Source organism: Marmota flaviventris, chromosome 11 (assembly GCF_047511675.1).
Source record: "Marmota flaviventris isolate mMarFla1 chromosome 11, mMarFla1.hap1, whole genome shotgun sequence".
NCBI classification, from domain to species: domain Eukaryota; kingdom Metazoa; phylum Chordata; class Mammalia; order Rodentia; family Sciuridae; genus Marmota; species Marmota flaviventris.
This window is the reverse complement of record NC_092508.1, coordinates 96421124-96443535: the sequence shown is the minus strand read 5'-3', so window position 1 is coordinate 96443535 and position 22412 is coordinate 96421124. Positions and strand designations below refer to the sequence as shown.

General features: G+C 33.7%; 1 protein-coding gene across 5 annotated transcripts in view; it reads left to right on the top strand.

Annotated features, from left to right (window-relative positions):
- The window catches only part of Uggt1 (UDP-glucose glycoprotein glucosyltransferase 1), a 109964-nt gene that overhangs the window by 5485 nt on the left and 82067 nt on the right, over nucleotides 1-22412 (top strand). For all 5 annotated transcript variants that reach the window (XM_071619240.1, XM_027936780.2, XM_071619242.1 and 2 more), the window contains exons 3-8: nucleotides 3886-3968; nucleotides 6972-7102; nucleotides 14011-14123; nucleotides 15959-16133; nucleotides 18146-18242; nucleotides 19151-19229. In XM_071619240.1, the coding sequence (XP_071475341.1) occupies nucleotides 3886-3968; nucleotides 6972-7102; nucleotides 14011-14123; nucleotides 15959-16133; nucleotides 18146-18242; nucleotides 19151-19229 (678 nt within the window). The remainder of the gene's footprint in view (nucleotides 1-3885; nucleotides 3969-6971; nucleotides 7103-14010; nucleotides 14124-15958; nucleotides 16134-18145; nucleotides 18243-19150; nucleotides 19230-22412) is intronic.

Below are 22412 nucleotides of genomic sequence, written 5' to 3'. Positions count from 1 at the left end.
AATTTTGTTCCATTGATTATTTATATGAGTAGTTGCCCTTTCTAAGCAACATTTGGTATTGCTAAGAGGGTCCATGGGGCGTGGGGCACATAGAAGCTGAGTTGGACATGTGCAGGGCCTAATAGACTTTGCTTAACAGATTTTCCATTATTTCTTTGCGTCCCCTTTCCCAGCAGTGAAATGGCAAAAAAGACAAAAAGCCCCACCAAAACAAATCCCAAACATACACTGTATTTCATAGTATATTACAGTAACTAATTTCATAAATGTATTGAGCTCCTCAAATGTCAGAACTTCATTAGTAGTCATAAAATTGAAGTGACTGAAGGTTATTTGACTACCTGAGCCAGGACTCTAGTAACTAAAGTTTTTTGTTTCCTTTTTGCTAATTTAATTTTGGATCATTTGTCTAGTATAAATCTAAGTCATTGAGATTCGCTGTTATTCTCTGAATAATCTTCAAGAATTAACCGTAACCAACAATAAAAATTAAAAAAAAAAAAAAAAATTAACCGTAACAGGTGTTTTGTGATATTCTGCTTAACATTCTTAACTGACTTACATCTCACTTTTTTTTATATTAATTAATTTCTTGGTATTCATACTTTGTCCTAGAAGATTTTTATGACATATACTTATGGATTTTTGGGAATGCCTGCTAAAATTGCAGCCTTAATTGCTTAATTTTTTTTTCTTTTTAGTTTTTTTGATCACTATGAAATAGGTAGAATATGATGTTTCCTTCACCAACTTTCTCATCACAAACATCTCCCCTTTTCATGATACCTCTGGTTGTTTGCCTTTTGGGTCATTATTTTTAGGCCTTTTCTGTGGCTAATTGCAAATAGATGTCCAAGGTAATGGGACTTATAGGCAACTCAGAATGGAACTCTTCTTATCTGAAACCACTCCATGTTTACCTCCAGAGCTATCTGAGGCCACTATTTTTCCCTCCTGTGTGTAATGATGGGTTATGGCACTTTGTCCATTTGGTTGAGGATGAAGGGTCAGAATCTTTTTCTGCACATCAAGGTGTGCAGGTATTACAGACCGTTTTGCTTTCTTTGCCTTTAGCCCTTTGGGACTAAAAATATTTCTGCATATATTTTAGATTATGGCCAGTGTTTAATGAAAGGGGTTGTAGTTTCATGGTCACTAATGTAATTATATGTATTTGATTGAAGTAAAACCCTGAATATGGTTTTTTAAAAAAAATTATTTTTAGATGTTGATGAACCTTTATTTTATTCATTTATATGTGGTGCTGAGAATTGAACCCAGTGCCTCACACATACTTGGCAAGCGCTCTACCACTGAGCCCTAGCACCAGCCCCTGAATATGTTTTGACAACTATAATTACTAACAGAAATGTTATGTAAATAGTTATTACTTTAAAATATATATATTTTTAATACCTTTATTTATTTATATATGTGGGACTGAGGATCGAACCCAGTGCCTCATGTATGCGAGGCAAGTGCTCAACCACTGAGCTACAATCTTAGCCCCGTAAACAGATATTTTTAATAAAGTTGAAATCAATACTCATTTATTGGGTGCTTAGTATTTTAATGGCCCAAGAGTGTAGCATGATAGAGATAGAAATCAAATAGACATGAATTTATATTCTGGATTTTTTCATTTACTAACTCTGTGCCCTTAAAAAAAGTTTCTGTTGTCTTCAAATCACAGTTTCTTTATTTAGAAAATGCTTATAACTGCTGGTAGCTGTAAGGATTTGTTGACATTGCTAGATATGCCAAGTATAATGACTGCTGCATAGCAGACCCTTCTTATACTTAAGTCCTTTCCCTTCTCCTTCTAGTCCTGTGTAGAAAATACCTCTTCTGATCTCCAACAATAACTTTAGAAATCTAAGAAAACAAATTAACCACCAGTTTGTGCTATCTGATGGACAGTTATGTTGTTTGCAGGTGTTTCTTTCTTTCTTTTTTTTTGTCATAAGTGAAAAGCTTTTTATTATGAGATTGACACAATACCTTCATTTTATTTATTTTTTTATATGTGGTGCTGAGGATCAAATCCAGAGCCTCACACATGCTAGGCGAGCGCTCTACCGCTGAGCCACGCCACAGCCCCTTATTATGAGATTTCTTAGTAAGTAATTTTTTTCATGTCTTGGACATTTCTTTCATTTTTCCAGACTTTTGTTTTTGTGGTGCTGGGACTCAAACCCATGGCCTCTTGCGTGCTAGACAAGTGTTCTATCACTGAACTACATCCCTATCCCTATTTTGAGACTTCAGAATGCTTACAAATGGAGAGAACAGTATAATCTGCTCTCCCTGGACCTTTTAGCAATTATTATTTGAAGTCCAGTAGCTACCACCACCCTTACCACCTTGTCCCCTTCTCCACTGGCATATTTTTAAAGCAAAATCTCAGCTATTATATAATTTTCATCTATAAGACCACAGATTTATTCAGTGAAATGAGTATAAGAAACAAAATAAAAAGTGAACTTAGTTATGTTGTAGAAAAATGGCAGCGTTCTTTTTAATAATGTCTTCTATTTACCTCCTTCCTGGATTATTTCAGTGGATCCAGTAATTCATTTTCTTAAGACTCTTCTAAGACTTATTTATGTGGTGGGATGAAAAAGAATGTGTATTTCAAGAAGTTTTCCTGTAATTGTATGAAAAGCACATAATTAGCCTAACTGAATCTTTGTTCTTATCACAACTGATGAGTATGTCACATACCACCCCTCTGCTAACTTATGAACGCAGCTATAATTCATGAATTTTGTGTTTATTTGCAAATCATGACATATGTTAGTACCTATTTTCTTAGACTGTAAGGTATTCTATGGTTGGTCTTATGTCTATGTCAGTTACTAGAAAGCTGAGAAAAATAGTACTCTCAGGAGGCACTAAATAATTTAATACATTATGATAAGAGGTGTTTTCAGCAACCTATTTTTAGAGAAGCTGTGCATTACCAGGAAATGTTTCTTATTTTTCCCATATTTCTGTGTCTAGCTGTGGAGTAGAGTGAGAGTTGTACACCCCAGTGTTGACAAGTAATGGGAAAGTCTTCCTTTGGCTAGGTAAGCAGAGATACAGATCTGTAGTTTGCTTTAAGACACTGAAAGATCACCACTGTATTAGTACTGTGGCTTGGAAGCTAAGATAACCAGTTTACATGAATCATTCTTTCAGTTATTACATGCATTTTCTCTTAGGGATTTTAAGATTCTTTAATAAAGGGAAATTCAGAGTGGTCATTATTTTAGGGTAATAGTTTAAGGCTGAAAAAAATATTAAGATAACATTAAGTTCTGAGATCTGATTTTGTTAGATCAGTGCTAATTTTAGATTCAAGTTTGATGATCTTGAAAATTTGGATTTTTGGATGTTAACAAAATTTTAGTCTCCTAAAATTTTTTTAGGGTTCATGTTTTCTGTGGGAGAACCTTAGGCAAAACTTTTTATTCTTTGTAAGGTCTTTCAGAAAATCACTGAGCAGAACTAGTACTAGAATGATCAATTCCTAATTCTGCTTCCATTACCAGTAGCATTTTTACTAATGAGGTTTCATAAGCTTTCTTTATATTGGGACTTCCCTGTTAACAACATTTTTATTACTCCAGGTTTCTTAAGAAATAGCTGTTAACCTATTAAATGGAAAAGTTATTAATAAGTTATTAATTGAGCTAATGAGCTAGTAAGACTTGCTTAGCGTTAAGAAAATATACATTGTGTGTAAAAATGTTTAACATATATTATAAATTAAAAACCAAACCATGGACATTTGGAAACTTTTAAACCTCTTTTTATTCTCTGTAGTAATATATTTATATTAGAAGATTTTATTAAGTTTTTTTTTTTTTTTTTTTCTGACATTTCCCCCTTTTCTCCCAGTGAGTTTTTAGCAGAAGACAGTCAAGAGAAATTTTGGAATTTTGTAGAAGCCAGTCAAAATATTGGATCATCAGATCATCACGGTAAAATTGAAGCAAATGCTTCTTTGACTTTGGTGTCTGGGAAAATATTAGAAAAAGTGGTCTCTTTTATAGTATGTGTGACATGACAGTTAATGGAAAACATTTTTATCTGTAAGGGCTAGAGTTGCGATGGTAGGCAGGAAGAGCCATCATAGCACACACAGTTATTTTATTTATTTTTGGTGTTAGGGATTGAACTTGGGGCCTTGTGAATGCTAAGTACATGCTCTACCACTTAGCCATACCCATAATCCCCATAGACTTATACCAATTATTTATTTATTTATTTTTTAAGAGATGGGATCTTACTGTGTTGCCCAGGCTTTGAACCCCCCTGAGCTCAAGCAGTCCTCTGACTCAGCCTCCTGAGTGGCTGGGACTATTGGCCCAAATAATAATAATATCAACAATAATAATAATTATTATTTTTGGGACTGGGCATTTAATCCAGGGGCACTTTAGCACTGAGCTGTATCCCTTTTATTTTTTTATTTTGAGACAGGGTCTCACAAAGTTGTTGAGAGTCTCATTAAGTTGCTGAGACTGGCCTTGAACTTTCAATACTCCTGCATTTGCTTTCCCAGTTGCTGGGATTATAGTCCTGGACCACTGCGTCTGGTCCAAATAATTATTTTTGATGCAGTTTATAAATTTGAGTATAAGCCTTGACTTTTTGTCCCAGTATTTGTATTGTTCTTTTATTAAGAGTGTGGAAGAAAATTTTATTTTAAACCATTTAGTGTTAATTTAATATCCATCTGACCTGATTCACTCTCTTGTTACGAACTAATTACACAAGTGATCTATTAAGTTTTATCATTAAGTTCCTGCCATCCAGAATGTTTTCCATTATGCCTGCCAGCCACCCACCACGTGAGTGTCAAGGTATCAAATTAGTGATATATCCTGGGTCACTCATTACTGTTTATGATATGCTTTCACAAACATTCTCTAATTTGATATAAGTGACATAGGTTATACAGTCAAAGATGCTGATGTACAAGTATAGTCGTGCACTGCATAATCATATTTTGGTCAATTATGGACCACATATATGATGGTGGGCCCATAAGATTATATTGCCTAATGACATCATGGCTGTCTTAGTTTGTGTTAAGTACACTGATGTTTACACAGTGACTGAATCGCCTAATGATGATGATGCAGTTCTCTGAACACATCCTTTCGATAAGTGATACATGACTGTAGTTCAAACCTTGAGCTGGGCATGGTGCTGCATGCCTGTGATCCCAGCAACTTGGGAAGCTGAGGCAGGAGGAACAACAAGTTTGAGACCTGCCTCAGCAATTTACTAAGGCCCTAAACAAGTTAGCAAGACTCTGTCTCGAAATAAAAATTAAAAAGGGCTGGGTATGGGGTTCAGTGGTAAAGTGCCTCTGGTTTCAATCCCTAGTACAAAAACAACAACAACAAAAAAACCCAAAAACCAAAAAACCCCCAAACAACCCAAAAACAACTCATACCTTGAATATTACATTTACAGGTATAAGTCCTTATTAAAGAAGAAATTTTGAAAACTATGTAACTGCTGTTAATTATTAAAATTGATTTTTAACTCTTTTTTTTTTTTTTTTTGAGATGTGGGTCTTGCTATGTGTCCAGGTTGGTCTTGAACTCATGGGCCCAAGCCTTAGTCTCCCATGTAGTTGGAACTACAGCCCTGTGGCACCATGCCCAGTATAACTTTTTAATTTCATTAAAATAACACCAATTTTATTAGAATAATATACATTTTAATAGTTGTCTGAATCTTTTTTTGTGATAGAAATATATAAAGGTTTTGAATAAGCATTCTTATATAATTTAGAGTCAACTAGAATTAAGTTATCAAAAATCATTTTACTTCAGGATTTCATGGAACAAATTTATCAAAGTTGATTTTATAATGAGACTTGAAATTTGACATTTGAAAGGAAATTTCCTCAATATATTTGATATATGTTCTTGGTTAAAGTTTCAGGAGTATGAATTCTTGGAAGTGATCATAGAGTATGTTAAACATGTTATTTATTTGAAATATTCATATTTCTACCACCCAAAGATTGACACCATTAATATTCTGGCAACATTTTGAGGTATTTCTTTCTGTTCTCTTTTTCTGTATAAAAGATGCTAATATTGTATAGAACCTTTTATATTCAGCGTTTAAAAATGTTAATACTTTTCCTTTTAAAATTGAATAATTTTTTTTATTTTTTACAATATATAGACACATATATATACACACATACATATATATACACACACACAGACAAGACAGATATATATCCTTATTTCTCATTCTTTTGGTAAAAAAACAGTTTACTATGTACATTGTTTAGTATCTTGTAGTTTTTGTTTACCTGGGAAATTTTTCATACTAATAGATTTTTTATTCCCGTTCAAATAATTTGGGTCAACTTTTTGTTTAAATGTTTTTCAAACTTTATGAATTTATCAGTTTCTTTTAATGCCTTATATTTTCTCATCACATTGCTCAGTTTCTATTTTTTAAAAAATTTGTTTTAGTTATTTGAGTAAATAGCATATGCTAGGTAGAAAACATATGCTAGGTACCCAGGATACCCAGATAAATAAGTCATGGCCTCTGCCTGTGAGGCCTGAAGTTTAGTTTGGTGGTAGATAGACAGTGAATAAATAATTTAGTAAATGATGTGAAAGCAAAGAAATATTCTGGGATCCAAGAAATACTGTAACTAGTTCATTGATGCATGGAGTAGAGATTTGGGTGACTTCCTAGAGTAGGTGATTTCACAGTTAAATTCTCCTTTTGAAAGTAGGGAAGAGTAAGTCATCCAGGTAAGTGGGAAAATAGTCCAGGAAGAGGGAATAGTTTGAACCAAAGGATGAAGAGAAGAATAATCCAACTGCATTGTATATTCTAGGGAATTTTTAAGCATTTGACAGAAGTTCAAAAAAACTATCTTATTTGGATATCTCATGTCAAATACAACTGTTTTGGTTAATTTTCTTCCTTAACAGGTACTGATTATTCCTATTATCATGCGATTTTGGAAGCTGCATTTCAGTTTTTGTCACCTCTACAGCAGAATTTGTTGAAATTTTGTCTGTCTCTTCGTTCCTACTCGGCTACAATTCAGGCCTTCCAGCAGGTAAATCTAGTGCTTCTAGCTAACAGCATTTTGAATGGTGTATGACATGATAATTGGATAGATGGCAGTTGTTCTGGAATTGAATTACAGAGCTATCACTTTTTTGCCTGACTTTTTCTGGGATTGTGATTTATTTATAAATAATAAGCAAAGCTGATGTTAAGTCTTCAAATCACAGATACTTAAAGATGTAATTTGCACTTATGTTTACATGAGAAAGGAAAAAAAAATCTGCACAAAAAAGGGAACCAGACTTTGTGTGTGTAACACTGTCTGGGAGGTATAATATTGCTAAACCAATAAACCTAAATCTAATCACAGCCTTTAGATCTGAAAGCAGTTCACAGGAAATACAGGAGACAGGAAGTGTCAAGCAGCATCACAGGGATGTAATCAGGAAAATCTATCATTAGGGAAACTTTTTGCAGTCAAATGATCTGGTTATTTCAATGAATAAATGATTAAAGGAAAAGAAAAAGGACAGCAATTTCAGGAGAGAATTTTAAAAATGTTTAATGTAGTGCAGGAATCTTGTTTGAATCTTGACAAAGAGGGGAGCAGAAGAGACAAATATGTGTACACTAAGTGGACATTTGATATGAAAGAAAAGTTCATTTAAAAACCATTTTGTAATATTAAATAAAATAGGTATAGAGAACCACTCACAATGCATATATAGTATAAAGAATTATTTTTTTAAAACCTCTTTTACCTCTTTTTCTTTTCTTTCATTCATTCATTCATTCATTTATTTAATGTTTTATGCGGTGCTGAGGATTGAACCCAGTGCCTCTCACATACGAGGCAAGCATTCTGCCATTGAGCCACAATCCCAGCCCCAAATGAATTATTTTAAAGTGAGCATTCTTGTGATTTTCACCTAGTCAGAGAAATAGGACTTAACCAGGCACCCTATAAGCACTCCATGTGCTCTGACCCCATCACAGCCACCTTTTGTCTTCTGAAAGGAACCACATTGTCATGTTCTGTTGGAATCTTCTCCTACGGTTCTCTATCATTTTATTGTGTAAGCATGCACATCGACTCAATTTAGTTGGTTTTACCTAGTGTTAGAAAATTTGATATCTTTGGAAGGGTTTTTCTTAATTTATAGGTTTTCTTCCATCCTTTTTCCATTGTATGACTTGGAGTGTTTGCACTGTAGATTTTTTTTTTTCATGGACTATATTTTGTTGATCACATACTTCTGACACAGTTCAAGTTTTTCCTCTGTTGTCTGTTTCCTGCAAATTGGCAGTTGAGTCCAGAAGCTTGATCAGAATTGGATCTTTGTTCAGTCTGTAGGTAATGTTCTGTTCTTAGAGACACCTAATAATTGGTTTCTTTTTTTTTGATTTAGCAATCATTATTGCTCTGTGCTAAATCTATTAATTCTTTGGGGGTTGTAAAGTGGTGATTCATCCTGTCATTTCATATTCATTTGTTTCTGGAATGTGATTTATATCCTAATCTGGTATTGTTCGGTGGTATTGTTCAACATAGGAAAGGCAGAACACCTACTTGATTCTTTGCCTTTATTTACCAGAATTCAATATCATCCTTCTAGTTTAACCATTTAGGTTTTTGTTTATTTTTTCCTTTATTTTGGTAAAATACATATAACATTTATGATTTTTGCTGCTCTTAATTTTAAGTGTACAATTTATTGATACTAGGTGCATTAATGCATCTTCAGAACTTTTTTCACCTCACAAAAATAGATGTTATTTCACTGTTGGCCACATCATTTTATATTGCCGTTAATAATGCATGAGGGTTCTAATCTCCACATCTTCCTCAACACTTGGTATTTCCTGATTTTTAAATTGGCCATTCTAATGAGTTTGTAGTGGTTTGTTCTTGTGGTTTTGATTTGTGTTTCTTTAAGACTAATGATGTGGAACATCTTTTTATCTATTTAGTGTCATTCTGCATATCTTCTCTGGGGAAATAAATGTCTTTTTAACTCCTTTGCCCATTTTTGAATCAGATTGTTTGATTTTTGTTGAGTTGTAGGAATCTTTATATATTCTGGATAGTAGTTCATATCATAATTTGATATATAAATCAGTTGACCATATATGCAAACATTTATTTCTGGGTTCTCTCTTCTAGTCTTTTTTTCTATCTTTATTTCCAGTACCACATTGATTGCTGTCCCTTTGTAGTAAGTTTGGAAATCAGGAAGTGTGTATGTTCCACTATTCTACTGTTTTTTTTTTTTTTGTGTGTGTGTGTGTGTGTGATACTGAAGATTGAACCCAGGGGTTGCCCTGCCACAGAGCTACATCCCCAGTCCTTTTCCTTTTTGTTTTGATAAGTATAAGTAATTTGAAAGTATTTTGATAAGTATAAGTAATTTGATAAGTATAAGTAATTTGAAAGTATTCTCCCTAGATAGAGCATAGAAGTTTCATATTACATTGTCTTACTTTAGGCTAACTCATTTCATCTTAGTTCTATAATTACTTATATCTTTATTACTCACTGTCTAATTATTTAGCTTTTTTGATGTTGCTATTGGCAGATTCCTCAAGAATGGCTCATGGGAACAATATTTACTCAGTTTTTGTATGTTAAGGTAATTGTTTCTATGTGCCCTTTGCTCTTGAAGTCTAGATATAAAACTTTGGTTCATATTTTCATTTCTTGGATATCTTAACCATTCATTTATCTTTCATCATAGTCTTCCACATATAATGTGATAATAATCTCAGTTTCTTTCCCTTGAAAGTTTTTTTGTGCTATCTTTTGTCCATAATAGTGCTGAAATCAAAGCCAGGGCCTTATTCATATGAGTCAGCTTCTTTACCTCTGAGCTATATTCTCAATCCTCTTTTTGTCTATAAGTCCAGAGGATTTTTTTCTTTTAAGTTATAATTTACTAGAATATAACTTAGTGGTGATTTTTATGGTTCAGTATTATTTGGTATACAATATGTGCAGAATTTCAAATAGTTTCTTTATTTCAGAATTTTTTTTACATTATAATTTGTTCTTTCCCCTTTTTTTTGTTTATATATTATATATTTTGTTTTATGTATTATAAACATTGGTATACAATATGTACAGAATTTCAAATAGTTTCTTTATTTCAGAATTTTTTTTACATTATAATTTGTTCTTTCCCCTTTTTTTTGTTTATATATTATATATTTTGTTTTATGTATTATAAACATTGGTATACAATATGTACAGAATTTCAAATAGTTTCTTTATTTCAGAATTTTTTTTTACATTATAATTTGTTCTTTCCCCTTTTTTTTGTTTATATATTTTCTCCGGTGATTCATATTATATATGTTGATTTTTCTTTGCTGATCTTCATTGTTCATCCTATTCTCTTGAATGTCTTCTTTCTTTTTTTTTTTTGTACCAGCGATTGAACTTAGGGGTGCTTAACCACTGACCCTAGCCCTTTTTTTTACATTTTATTTTGAGACAGGGTCTTGCTAAGTTGCTTGGATTCTCACTAAATTGCTGAGTCTTTGAACTTGTCATCTTCCTTCCTTAGCCTCTTGAGCCTCTGTGATTACTGTGTGTGCCCAGCTTTTTTTCTTTTTTAAATTTAAGAAAATTGCTTTTGCTTCTTTATTTCTCTGTCTTGTGCTGGGAATCAAACCCAGGGCCTTATGCATGCTAAGCATGCACTGAGCTATACTCCCAGCCATTATCTCTAACTTCATTTTTTTCTTTCTTTCTTTTTTCTTTTTAAAGAGAGAGGGAGAGAGAGAATTTCAATATTTATTTTTTAGTATTTAGCTGACACAACATCTTTGTTTGTATGTGGTGCTGAGGATCGAACCCGGGCCGCATGCATGCCAGGCGAGCGCGCTACTGCTTGAGCCACATCCCCAGCCCCTCTCACTTCTTTTTTGGTTTTGTTTTGTGGTGTTGGGAATTGAATCTAGGGGATCAGACATAGGGCTTCACACATGCTAGCCAAGTGCTGTAACCTTGAGCTACTCTTAATTTCTTTTCTTCTTCTTTTTTTTTTTTTTTTTTTTCAGTACTGGGGATTGAACCCAGGGGCACTCAACCACTGAGCTACATCCCTAGCCCTTTTTATTTTTGAGACAGGGTCTTGCTAAGTAAGCAGCCTAGGCTGGTCTTGAATTTGTGATCCTCCTGCTTTAGCCTTGGAAGTTGCTGAGATTACAGGCATGTGCCTCTGTGCTTGGCTGAGCTACTTTAATTTAAATCATTACTTGTTGTGTTTATTTTCATATTCTTTATAGCTTAGTTTTTATTTCTAAAAAGATTTTTTAAAATCTCTAAAATTCTTTCTTGAGTTTTATCACCTCATTTGTGAGTTTTTCTAATTCTGTCTTAAAGTTATTTTTTATGTCTTGTATTATCTTTTTTTTTTATTATTTTGTTGTAGATTGACACAATGCCTTTATTTTATTTATCTATTTTTATATGGTGCTAAGGATCAAACCCAGGGCCTCACACGTACGAGGCAAGCATTCTACCACTGAGCCACAATCCCTTGTATTATCATCTTAATACATTTTAACTTGTTTGTAATAGATTACATCTTTAATCTATCTTCTGGCTGTATATTTCTAACATGGTTTTATTGCCTCTAGCTATATTGTCCAATATGGTAGGTCCTGGCAATGTGTGGCCTTTTAAATATAAATCAATTAAAGTTAAATAAAAAAAATTTACCTCTTTACTTGAACTTGCCACATTTCAAGTGCTCAGAAGCCGCATAAGGCAAGTAGCTACCACTTTGGACAGTACAGATATAGATAATCTCTCTCTCTTCTTTTTTGTGGTAATAGGAGTTAACCCAGGGATGCTTTACCACTGAGCTTCATCCACAGCCCTTTTTTTTAAAATTTGAGACAGGGTCTCATTAAATTGCAGAGGCTTGAATTTAGGATCTTGGTGCCTCAGCCTCCCAAGTCTCTGGGATTATAAGTTTGTGCCACTGTTCTGGGCAGATGTGGATGATTTCTATCCCTGTGATTTCTGTTGTATAATGCTCGTCTATAAATGTTATTCTGTTCCTTTTTATGCCCTTTACAATAGTTTTGTATGGGATTTGATATAGAGACTTTTCTGCTCATTTTGTTGTGAGATTAGTTTTTCTTAGCTATTAGAAATTAACATTGCTCCCCCTGCTGTTGATTTTATATAGTGTTAAGAAAATACAATGGCTTGTTGTTTGAGATTTCATTATTGTTCCCTTCCTGCATCTTTTTTTTTTTTTATGACCTTAGTATTTTCTTTTTTTAAATATATATATTTATTTTTTTAGTTGTAGATGGACACAACACATGCCTTTATTTTTATGTGGTGCTGAGGATCGAACCCTGGTCCTGCCCATGCTAGGCGAGCACTCTACTGCTGAGCCACAATCCCAGCCCCCCTTCCTGCATCTTTATTTGGACCTTCTCTTCCATGGTTTCTGTATATCTGGCCTCCTCAAGTTTTCAGCGGTTTCTCCTTTCAGTGGAGCTCTGTCCTGAAAGAGAGTCTTGGCTCATGAGTTTTGAGAGATTATACAGAGTGGCTCTATCTCCCCAGCCCTTTTCAACTTTACTACCGATGCTTCATGCTCACCTGCTGCTTAGTTGGACAGAAATCATTGGGCCACCTTCCTTTCCATTGAGAAACTATTGTCTGTTTTGGAGTTTTCTTGTTCCAAGGATCTTTACATCCTCTGTTACTTCTCACTACATGACCTCTGCATGTTTGCAGGTCTTATTGTATTTTGTGTCATAGAAATGTCTTCTCATGGAGCTTTGCTGTTTAGTTACTCTGTTTTTATGGAGTAAATTAGGAAGATTGAACAACTATGAAGCCATTTGTCATCTTTGCAGAAGATTTTAAGAAAAAGTGTGATAGTGGTATATTTTTAAAAAATATCTCTCTTATTAATATAAATAAGAGACTTTATAAACAAAACATTATAATTAAGTTATTTGGGAATTGTGTCAAAGTGATTCAGTGGAGTATGGTGGAAAGGTGTATGAAATAAGATTGACAACCAGTTGATATTTTCTGAATTTAGGTGATGGGAATGTGAGGATTTGTTATATTCTTCTTTTTTTGGTTTGTACTTTTTTTAAATAATTAATAAAAAATAGAAGAACGTAATGAAAATGTTAATATTTTCAGTTTATTATAACAGACTTTCCATTTCTCCCGGTCTTTCTCAATTATTTGTATTACATATATAGAAAAGGACATCTTAACATTAATATGTTACATAGATGATATGAGTGCACACACCAGGGCTTGTCATTATATCTTTTCCTTTTCCTATCTGTCATACTCCTCTTCAGAGTTCTTCTCCTTAAAGTTGCAGTTCATTGTCTCTTTTATTCCTTTGGTGTTAAATGTGTTTCACTCACTCCATACAAAAACTCATGTCTCATTCAGCCTTGTTCTTGAATGTCTTTGTGCAGTGCATATAATTTTCCTTTCCATCTGCATGGCTTTTTTTTTTTTTTACTCAATTGATTTTTAGAGTCTGTAATTCTTCCTATTCAATGAGGGGCTTAATGTTAATTTACATATTATCTTTAATTAGAACAGCATAGTTATACCTTGGCACTTAAAATTGACATTTTGAGCTTCATTTTTTACATGCTATATTCTATATTCATTCCATAGATATCTTTCAGTGTCTTCCAAGATGTAATTTTAACATTTATTTTGGAGAACTACTGGCACCTACCTCCTGATGTGGGAGGAACTGAGTGATACATGAAGAGCACTGGCCTAGAAAGCTCTTACTTGCCTGGCCCAGCGTGGGTGTTGAGTAGATGTTAGTTTTGCCTTTATTGGTGATATCTTTTTATAATTTAATCACATATTTAGAACATACATGTTTTTAACTTGACTTTGGTAAGAAGCTCTAAAAAAATTATCTATATTGTCTTCTACAACAGATAGCAGCTAATGAACCTCCACCAGAAGGATGTGATTCATTTTTTTCAGTGCATGGAAAGAAGACCTGTGATTTTCATACTTTGGAGACTCTTCTACTTACAGCATCTGAGAGGTAGATTTTGTGTTTTTTAATTTAAGTGTCATGTATTTTTTTTTTTTCCCCTGTACTAAGTCTTCCTTCTGATTTTTCTTATCTATTTTATAGTCTATAGGTGTAATAGTTTATAGTATGGATTCTGAACCCAAAGTGACTGGATGTGAATCTTGTTTCCATCACTTAAAATAATTTTGCAAAATGAAGCAAAGTGCTATCTTTCCTATTCTCACTTCAAAATGGAGATAATAACAGTATAAATATTCCTGTTAATTTAGTACTACTGTCTGAGCTATATTAACTAGGCTTTGTCATTAGCTTAGCAGGAATACTGTGTGTATAAAATCTAGTGCCTAAAGTAATAATATTAATAATAATGATCTCTCATGATATTATTAGCTTAAGACAAAGTAAAAGATAATTGCAAACTGATTTTAAATGAAATTGGTCTGGAGGTATAGCACAGCTCAGTGGTAGAGCTCTTGTGTATATGTACAAGGCTATAGGTTTGATCCCTGGTACTGTAAAAAAAAAAAAAGCAAAACCAACCTCTACCCCACCAAATTAGGCTTCTTTGCCTAAAGAGGTTTAGGTTTCTGTAGTAAACAGCAATAATAAGTACCTACTTTGCTGTCTGACTGTAGCAGCAAACCCTGAGTACCTCCTCTAATGCTGCTGTAAATATAACATAGTGGTGGTCTACTCTAATAGAAATGCTAATGGCATTTTTGGTGGTGTGAATCTCCTTATGGACATTGTGTGCCCAGCTGTGTCTGCCCACCAAATGACATTAGTGCTCTTATTGAGGTGACAACCACTGTATACAGTGTATGTTTTAGGTAGCTCAGGGTCAAGTCAAGAACATTCAAGAATGGCTGCATAGTAAAATGGTGCTTTCTTGAGCAAATAAAATTAATAACTTAAAATTCTTTAAAAAAACTTTAATTTGTTATAACCATAATGCAGACCTTTATAAAGAGAGCAATGGTGTCTCCTCTTCTGAGAGGCTATAAGTACTTTTCATAATTTGGCATTTATCCATTATTTCATGGTTTTAAATTTATACAAGTAGATATGTTTATTTTTGTAAGAGGCATCTTTCCATTTGGTACATTTAGGTGTACCTCAGTGTTTTAAACACAGGCATAAAACTTTTGTAAAAATTTCTTACTGATGGTTTTTCCATTTTTTGTTTTTATTTCTTTCTGCTCTTCTAAAAAGGCTACAGTGAACAACTTCATTCATATGTCTTTTCATTCTGTTGAATGCATTATAGTAGGGATTAGAAGGTAATACATTAAGATCTGTTAGTATCATGATCACCCTTAGAGATTTTTTTTTTTTTTTTAAATTTTAAAACTTGTGAGGAAAACAGAAATGTTAGATCCATTAGTGGAAAGACTATAATAGTTGCAGTGGTACAGGAGAGACTTGCTATAATTGGCATCAACTTTGAAGCTTTTTGCAGTATTTGTACTTAGGTTTTCAGACAAAAGAATGATCATTTTTATATGGTAAAAAATATCCTGCAGAGTTAGTATTGAGAGATTTGGATATGTATTATTTTTCTTGCCTTTACCCCTTCTCTAGTAATTGGTACAATTATTAATCTGTGTTTGTATTTATAGTTAGTATTTATATAATGTATTTTTATTTTTTGTAATCATGAACAAGTCAGGCTTGCACCTGACAATATTCTTACCAAGTGAAGACTAAGACTGTGATACCATTTATATAAAGATTCTTATAATCTTTACTTAAGTCATTTAGCTATACTTTACATTTTGTACCTTTTTTAATGTTTAAAATCTTTTTTAACTTGATAATTTTGAGCTTTCAATATTTATTTCCAGACCCAAACCTTTGTTGTTCAAAGGAGATCACAGATATCCCTCATCCAATCCTGAAAGCCCAGTGGTGATTTTCTACTCTGAAATTGGCTATGAGAACTTTTCTAATTTCCACCACCAACTTATATCAAAAAGTAATTTAGGCAAAATCAATTATGTATTCAGACATTATTTATCTGTAAGTATTGAATTATTTTTTAACTTTTGTATATTAATTTGCCTTCCATGACCATAGAACATAAGCTCATAATTTCCTTTTTTATGAAATAACTTAGGAGCTGGGGTTATGGCTCACTGGTAGAGTGCTTGCAACATGTGAGGCACTGGGTTCAATCCTCAGCAGCACATAAAAATAAATAAACAAAATAAAGGTTTTGTGTTCATCTGCAACTAAAAAAATATTTTAAAAATAATTTAGTTATTTGAACTTCTTTTTGAAAAATCAAATAGTTTTTATCAGATCTATTATTTGTGCATAGACATTGCCTGGCTTAACTTTTTGAAGAAATATAAAACAATTTTACTAAAAAAGTGGCTTAATAAAGTGTGCATTTTATTTCAGAATTAATCATGTAAATGATCTTTGTTAAATTTAATATTGCTGTCATACTATGAAATTGATTCTTGAATTCAGTTCCTTTACATACCTTTTTTATTTTCCTTTTTGGCACCTTTTCATTTGTAGGAAAAGGAAGATTTCTAAAGAGATGAAATCAGGCAGAATTGATTTAAAATTAAGCTTTTTGTAACATTTAGCATTTAAAATATTTTTATGTTAAGATTGTTAGCCTTCAAGGTTTGTGTGTAATGATGAGTTTGGTGAGCATTGGGTGCTAAATCTGTACAAGTAAAATAAAATTTTAAATGAGCAGAAACAAATTTATCAAAGTTGAGTTTTTAACAACTTTTTTCCCTCTTTCTTCTTGTTAGACCCTTGTTGGTTTTGAAGTTTAAACGTCTGAAGGGGCCAGGCATGGTTCTGCAAGCCTATAATCCTAGCTTATGTGGAGGTTGGGCAGGAGGATTTCAAGTTTGAGGCTAGTTTGTGTAACTTAGTAAGACCTTGTTTCAAAATGAAATTAAAAGAGCTAGGGATGTAACTCAGGGCTTACATAGCCCTGTGCAATGTCCTATGTTCAAACCTTAGTACAAAACAAAACAAGTCTAAAAGGACCATCATTTATTAGGATGGTGGTGAGCCTGTGGCATTTTGTTAGCTCATGCCCTGCCAGAAGCATTTAAATTTAGTAAAAAAAAAAAAAAAAAAAAGGCCGGGTGTGGTGGTGCATGCCTGTAATCCCAGTGGCTCAGGAGGCTGAGGCAGGAGGATCTCCAGTTCAAAGCCAGCCTCAGCAAAAAGCAAGGCGCTAAACTAAACTCAGTGAGATGCTGTCTCTAGATAAAATACAAAATAGGGCTAAGGATCTGGCTCAGTGGTTGCGTGCCCTTGAATTCAGTCCCATTACCAAAAAGAAAAAAAAATTCAGTAAAAAACATACATATACACATATAGTACTAACAAAGCCCCTCTGGGTTTGAGACCTCACCAGTTTTCAACCCTGCTCTGTATGTAGGTTCTAGAGCTACTTGTTCTCATTCTCCATTTTCTCACATGGTTTAGAATCTTTGCCCTTTCAACTGTCCATTCATCTGATTTTTGCTTCTACATTGGAATTTTAATTCTCACAGTCCTGGAGATGCAATATGTAAAGGAGGCTAGGATTTTCTAGAGAGAGAAACATAAAGTTGTAATTGATTTTTTTTTTCCCAAAAATAGAATGAATATTTTAATGGTAGATAAGTGCTTTTGTTACTGTTGGTATGTAGCAAACAACAGTTAATATCCTTAAAAAATAAGCTAAAGATATTTTGAGTACATGATCTTAAGTGATATCTAATAGATGCAATGTTAATGATGTACAGTCAAGTGTGCTGTGACCCATAACAAACTTTTTTTTTGGGGGTGGGGGGCTGTACTGGGGGTTGAACTCTGCCACTCTACCACTGTGCTATATCACCAGCCTTTTAAATTTTTATTTGAGAAGGGTCTTGCTAAGTTGCTGAGGCTGCTCTCCAATTTACTATCTTCCTGCTTTAGCTTCCCGAGTTGCTAGAATTACAGGCGTGTGCCACTGCACCTGGCTTATAACAAGCTAGGTAGTAATGATGGAATACTTGCTTTATCTGCAGAATCCCAGAAGGGAGCCCGTTCATCTCTCTGGTTATGGTGTGGAATTGGCCATTAAGAGCACTGAGTACAAGGCCAAGGATGATACTCAGGTGAAAGGTGAATTTGTAAAATTAAGACCAATGTGTTTTCTTTAAATATGAACTAAAAGGGAATTTGTTTCCATATGAAAAAGAACAGATTTAGGAGTCATTACTGCTATTTTCTTTGTCCAATAATTCTTTGGAGGTTGACCTTAAAACAACTTCTCTAGGTCCTAATTTTCTCCCACTATAAATGCAGGTGATGATAATATTCTTCTTTAAGTATTTTGGATGAATAAATAAGAACTTAGCATAGTTTTTTGCACAGAAAGTTTAATAAGTAGTAGTAGTAGCTGTTTTTTTTTTTTTGATGTTATATGATTTGCAAATAACCGTTAATTTGTGATTACAATGTGAAAATTTAAATATACTTTAATGAACAGTTTTATGTTCTTTATTATTTTCTCAACTTAAATGGTTTACTCTGAATTTTTCTTGTTCTAATTTTGTGGGATTTTTGAAATCATTATTTCAACCACAAGTTTTACATGCTGTCTTTTTCTTCTTTTTAAACATAAAAGTTACCAGTTTGGGTAGTGAAGCAAGTAGAAAATAGCCTCATACTCATTTTGGTTTTTAATTATATTAATAATTATATTTAGAATTAAGTTGCCTAATTGTAGGTTCTTCAGAATTTTGATTTTGAAGAACCCTTTGTTCATAATATTAAAAGCTGTTAATTTTGAAATTTTAGCATCTGAAATTTTTTTACAGTTTATGGGAAAAATATTCTTTTTGATCACAGGAAATGTTAAACACATTTTTAAAAGACATTGCAAAATGTTAATTGGGGTAGTTTACATTTTAAATGGTTTTATTTCAGGTGTTTCTGACTTTTATTTTTACATTACTCAAATTTTATCAAATTAATACCATTTGTATTTCTAATTTTAACCATTAGACATATATTTACTGTTTTTATAGGAACTGAGGTAAACACTACAGTAATTGGTGAAAATGATCCTATTGATGAAGTTCAGGGATTCCTCTTTGGAAAATTAAGGTATGTATGTATATTCTATTTATTTCTAAAATGTCCTTTATTCTCTTTAAATCTTCAGAGTTTCCTGCATTCCTAGTGTCATCTCTTTCATGATTATCTAAGTACAGGTCTAATAGCACTTTATATTTGTAGTCTAAACTGGAGAGATGCCCACTTTGCTTCTAATTAAAAGTGAGCAATTTTCAGTTATTGTGAAATTTGTTCTATTTATTTATTTTCCATTACTGGGGATTGAACCCAGAAGTGCCCTACTATTGAGCTACTTCTTTGTTTTATTTTGAGATATGGCTCAGCAAGTTCCTGAGGCTGGCCTTGAACTGGAAATTTTCCTGCCTCAGCCTCCTGAGTAGCTGGAATGACAGGTGTGTCCCACCACACCTGACTAAATCTCTTTTTTCTTAAATGACCTGCCTGTAGCTTTAGTTAATTTTCTTTCCCTCTCAGTTAATGGAATAAAGTTAAAAACCAGTTTTTGATTGATTAATAGGGTGAACCAAATTGTTTCATTTAATTTTTTCTCATGGATGGGTGTTTAACTTGGAGTGATTGTAGCTATTTGCTTATCCTAAACATAATCTGAAAAAAAGTAAAAGATGTATAATAGATTTTGTACTTGCTCAATTAAAATACATTTTATTAGACTAGGCTTTATGAAAGGGGAGAGAAATTTTTTATTTATTTTATTTTTTTGTACTGAGGATTGAACCCAGGGGTGCTTAATCATTGAGACACATCCTTAGCCCCCTTTTTTTTTTAAAAAAAAAATTTTATTTTGAGACAAGGTCTCACTGAGTTCTTAGGAACTTGCTAAATTGCTGAGGCTGGCCTGGAACTTGGTATCTTCCCGTCTCTGTCTCCAGAGTATTTGGGATAAGGCTTGCACCACCATTTCCAGCTAGAAAATATTCTCTTTTTTTTTTCGTAATGGGGATTGAACTCAGGGGCACTCAACCACTGAGCCACATCCTCAGCCCTATTTTGTATTTTATTTGCTTAGCACCTCACTTTTGTTGAGGCTGGCTTTGAACTTGTGATCCTACTGCCTCAGCCTCCTAAGCCACTGAGTTTTACAGGCATGTGCCCAGCAAGAAAATATCCCCCCCCCCCCTTTTTTTTTTTAAAGAAATGTAAGCAATTTTTTAAAACATTTTTTTAGTTGTAGATGGACACAATATCTTTATTTTATTGTTTATTTATTTTTTAAATAAATGTAAGCTTTTTAAAAAATATACCTTTATTTTATTTATTTATTTTTATGTGGTGTTGAGGATCGAACCCAGGGTCTCACAGTGCGAGGCAAGCATTCTACCGCTGAGCCACAACCCTAGCCCTGTTGTTTATTTTTTATGTGGTTCTGAGTATTGAACCCACTGCCTCGCATGTGCTAGGCAAACGCTCTACCACTGAGCCACAGCCCCAGCTCATAGAAAACATTCTTCTTTTTTTTAGTTGTAGACAGACACAGTATCTTTATTTTTATGTGGTGCTGAGGATCAAACCCAGTGCCTCACGTGTGGGAGGCAAGCCCTCTACCACTGAGCTACAGCTTCAGCGCCTCCTAGAAAATATTCTTTAAAACAAACAAAAAAATTTTTTTTGTTTATTTTTTTAGTTGTAGTAGGACATAATATCTTTATTTATTTACTTAATTATTATTATTTTTTTATGTGGTGCTAAGGATCAAACCCAGGGCCTTTCATGTGCTAGGCAAATGCTCTACTGCTGAACCACAGCCCCAGCCCCTAGAAAATATTCTTAATGATACTATTTAAAGTTTCATAATTCCAAACCATTTTTATGAAAACATCGTAGTATTTTATAAAGAAAAGTCTTCTTAGACATTATTTTATCCTACTATTTATTTATTTTGGTTCTGGGAATTGAATCCAAGGGCATTCTACTACTCAACTACATCCCCCGCCTGCTTTTTTTAACTTTTTATTTTAAGACAGGCTCTCACTAAGTTGCCCAGGCAGGCCTTGAACTTGGGATCCTCCTTTAGTTTCCCAAGTCATTGGGATTTCACCCATGTGCCACAGTGCCCATCTTTTAGAACCTCTTTCAAGGGAATAAATCCCATTTATGAAAGTTCTGCCCACATGATTCAATCACCTTCCAATGGCCCATCTGCTAATACTGTCACATTAGGGGTTAAGATTTCAACATGAACTAAGGGTGTGGTGGGAACAGTCCATCAGTCTGTAGGCATCATCTATAGATTCAAGATTAAAAAGGCATAATCAATTATCTCTCTCTTTTTTGAAGAAAAAAAAAAGAGAGAGAGATAAGTGTCACAGTAGAATGGGTAGAGAGAGGTGATGGGAGGGGAGGGAAGGGGAGGCGGGGGATAGGGAGGGCAGCAGAATACAACTGACACTAGGATTGCTGTATGTATACACATGGATGTATAACCAGTGTGATCCTGCAATCTGTACATGTGGAAAAATGAGAATTCATACCTTATTTGAATCAAATGTATGATATGTCAAGATCATTGTATTGTCTTGAGCAACTAATAAAAAAAAATTACACTACAGAAAAAAGTGAAGAAAATAACCCCCCCCCCCCAAAAAAAAAAAAAGGTATATCAAAACTGGATATGGTGGGGCTGGGATTGTGGCTCAGCAATAGAGCACTCGCCTAGCACATATGAGGCCCTGGGTTGGATCCTCAGCACCACGTGAAAATAAATAAAATAAAGGTAATGTGTCCAATTACAACTAAAATATAAATATCTTTAAAAAAACAAAAAAAACTCCAACTGGATATGGTGGTGTATACCGATAGTCCTAACACTACGGAGGCTGGGTCAAGAGGATCCCTTGGGTTGTTTGGAAGGTGAGGAATCTGAGAGAATATTTTAATTTCTTCATTTTGCATGTAAGAAATTTTGAGTTTCTAGCTGGACTCACTCATGTAATTCCAGCTCTTCAGGAGAACTGAGTCAGGAGGATCGATCACAAGTTCAAGTTCTACCTTGGGGATTTAAGGAAGACCCTCTCTCAAAATAAAAAAATTAAAAAAAAAGAGTTGAGCTTTTATCTTGGTGATTAGAGAAGGCTAGAGTACCTCTTGGTTAGGGGAATTGAGTTTTTAGCACTTAACAGAACATAATCTCCCAGCCATAAGTCTGTCTGACATAAATGTTACATCTCTGTCTCTGATAACTATTTCAGTAGCTTT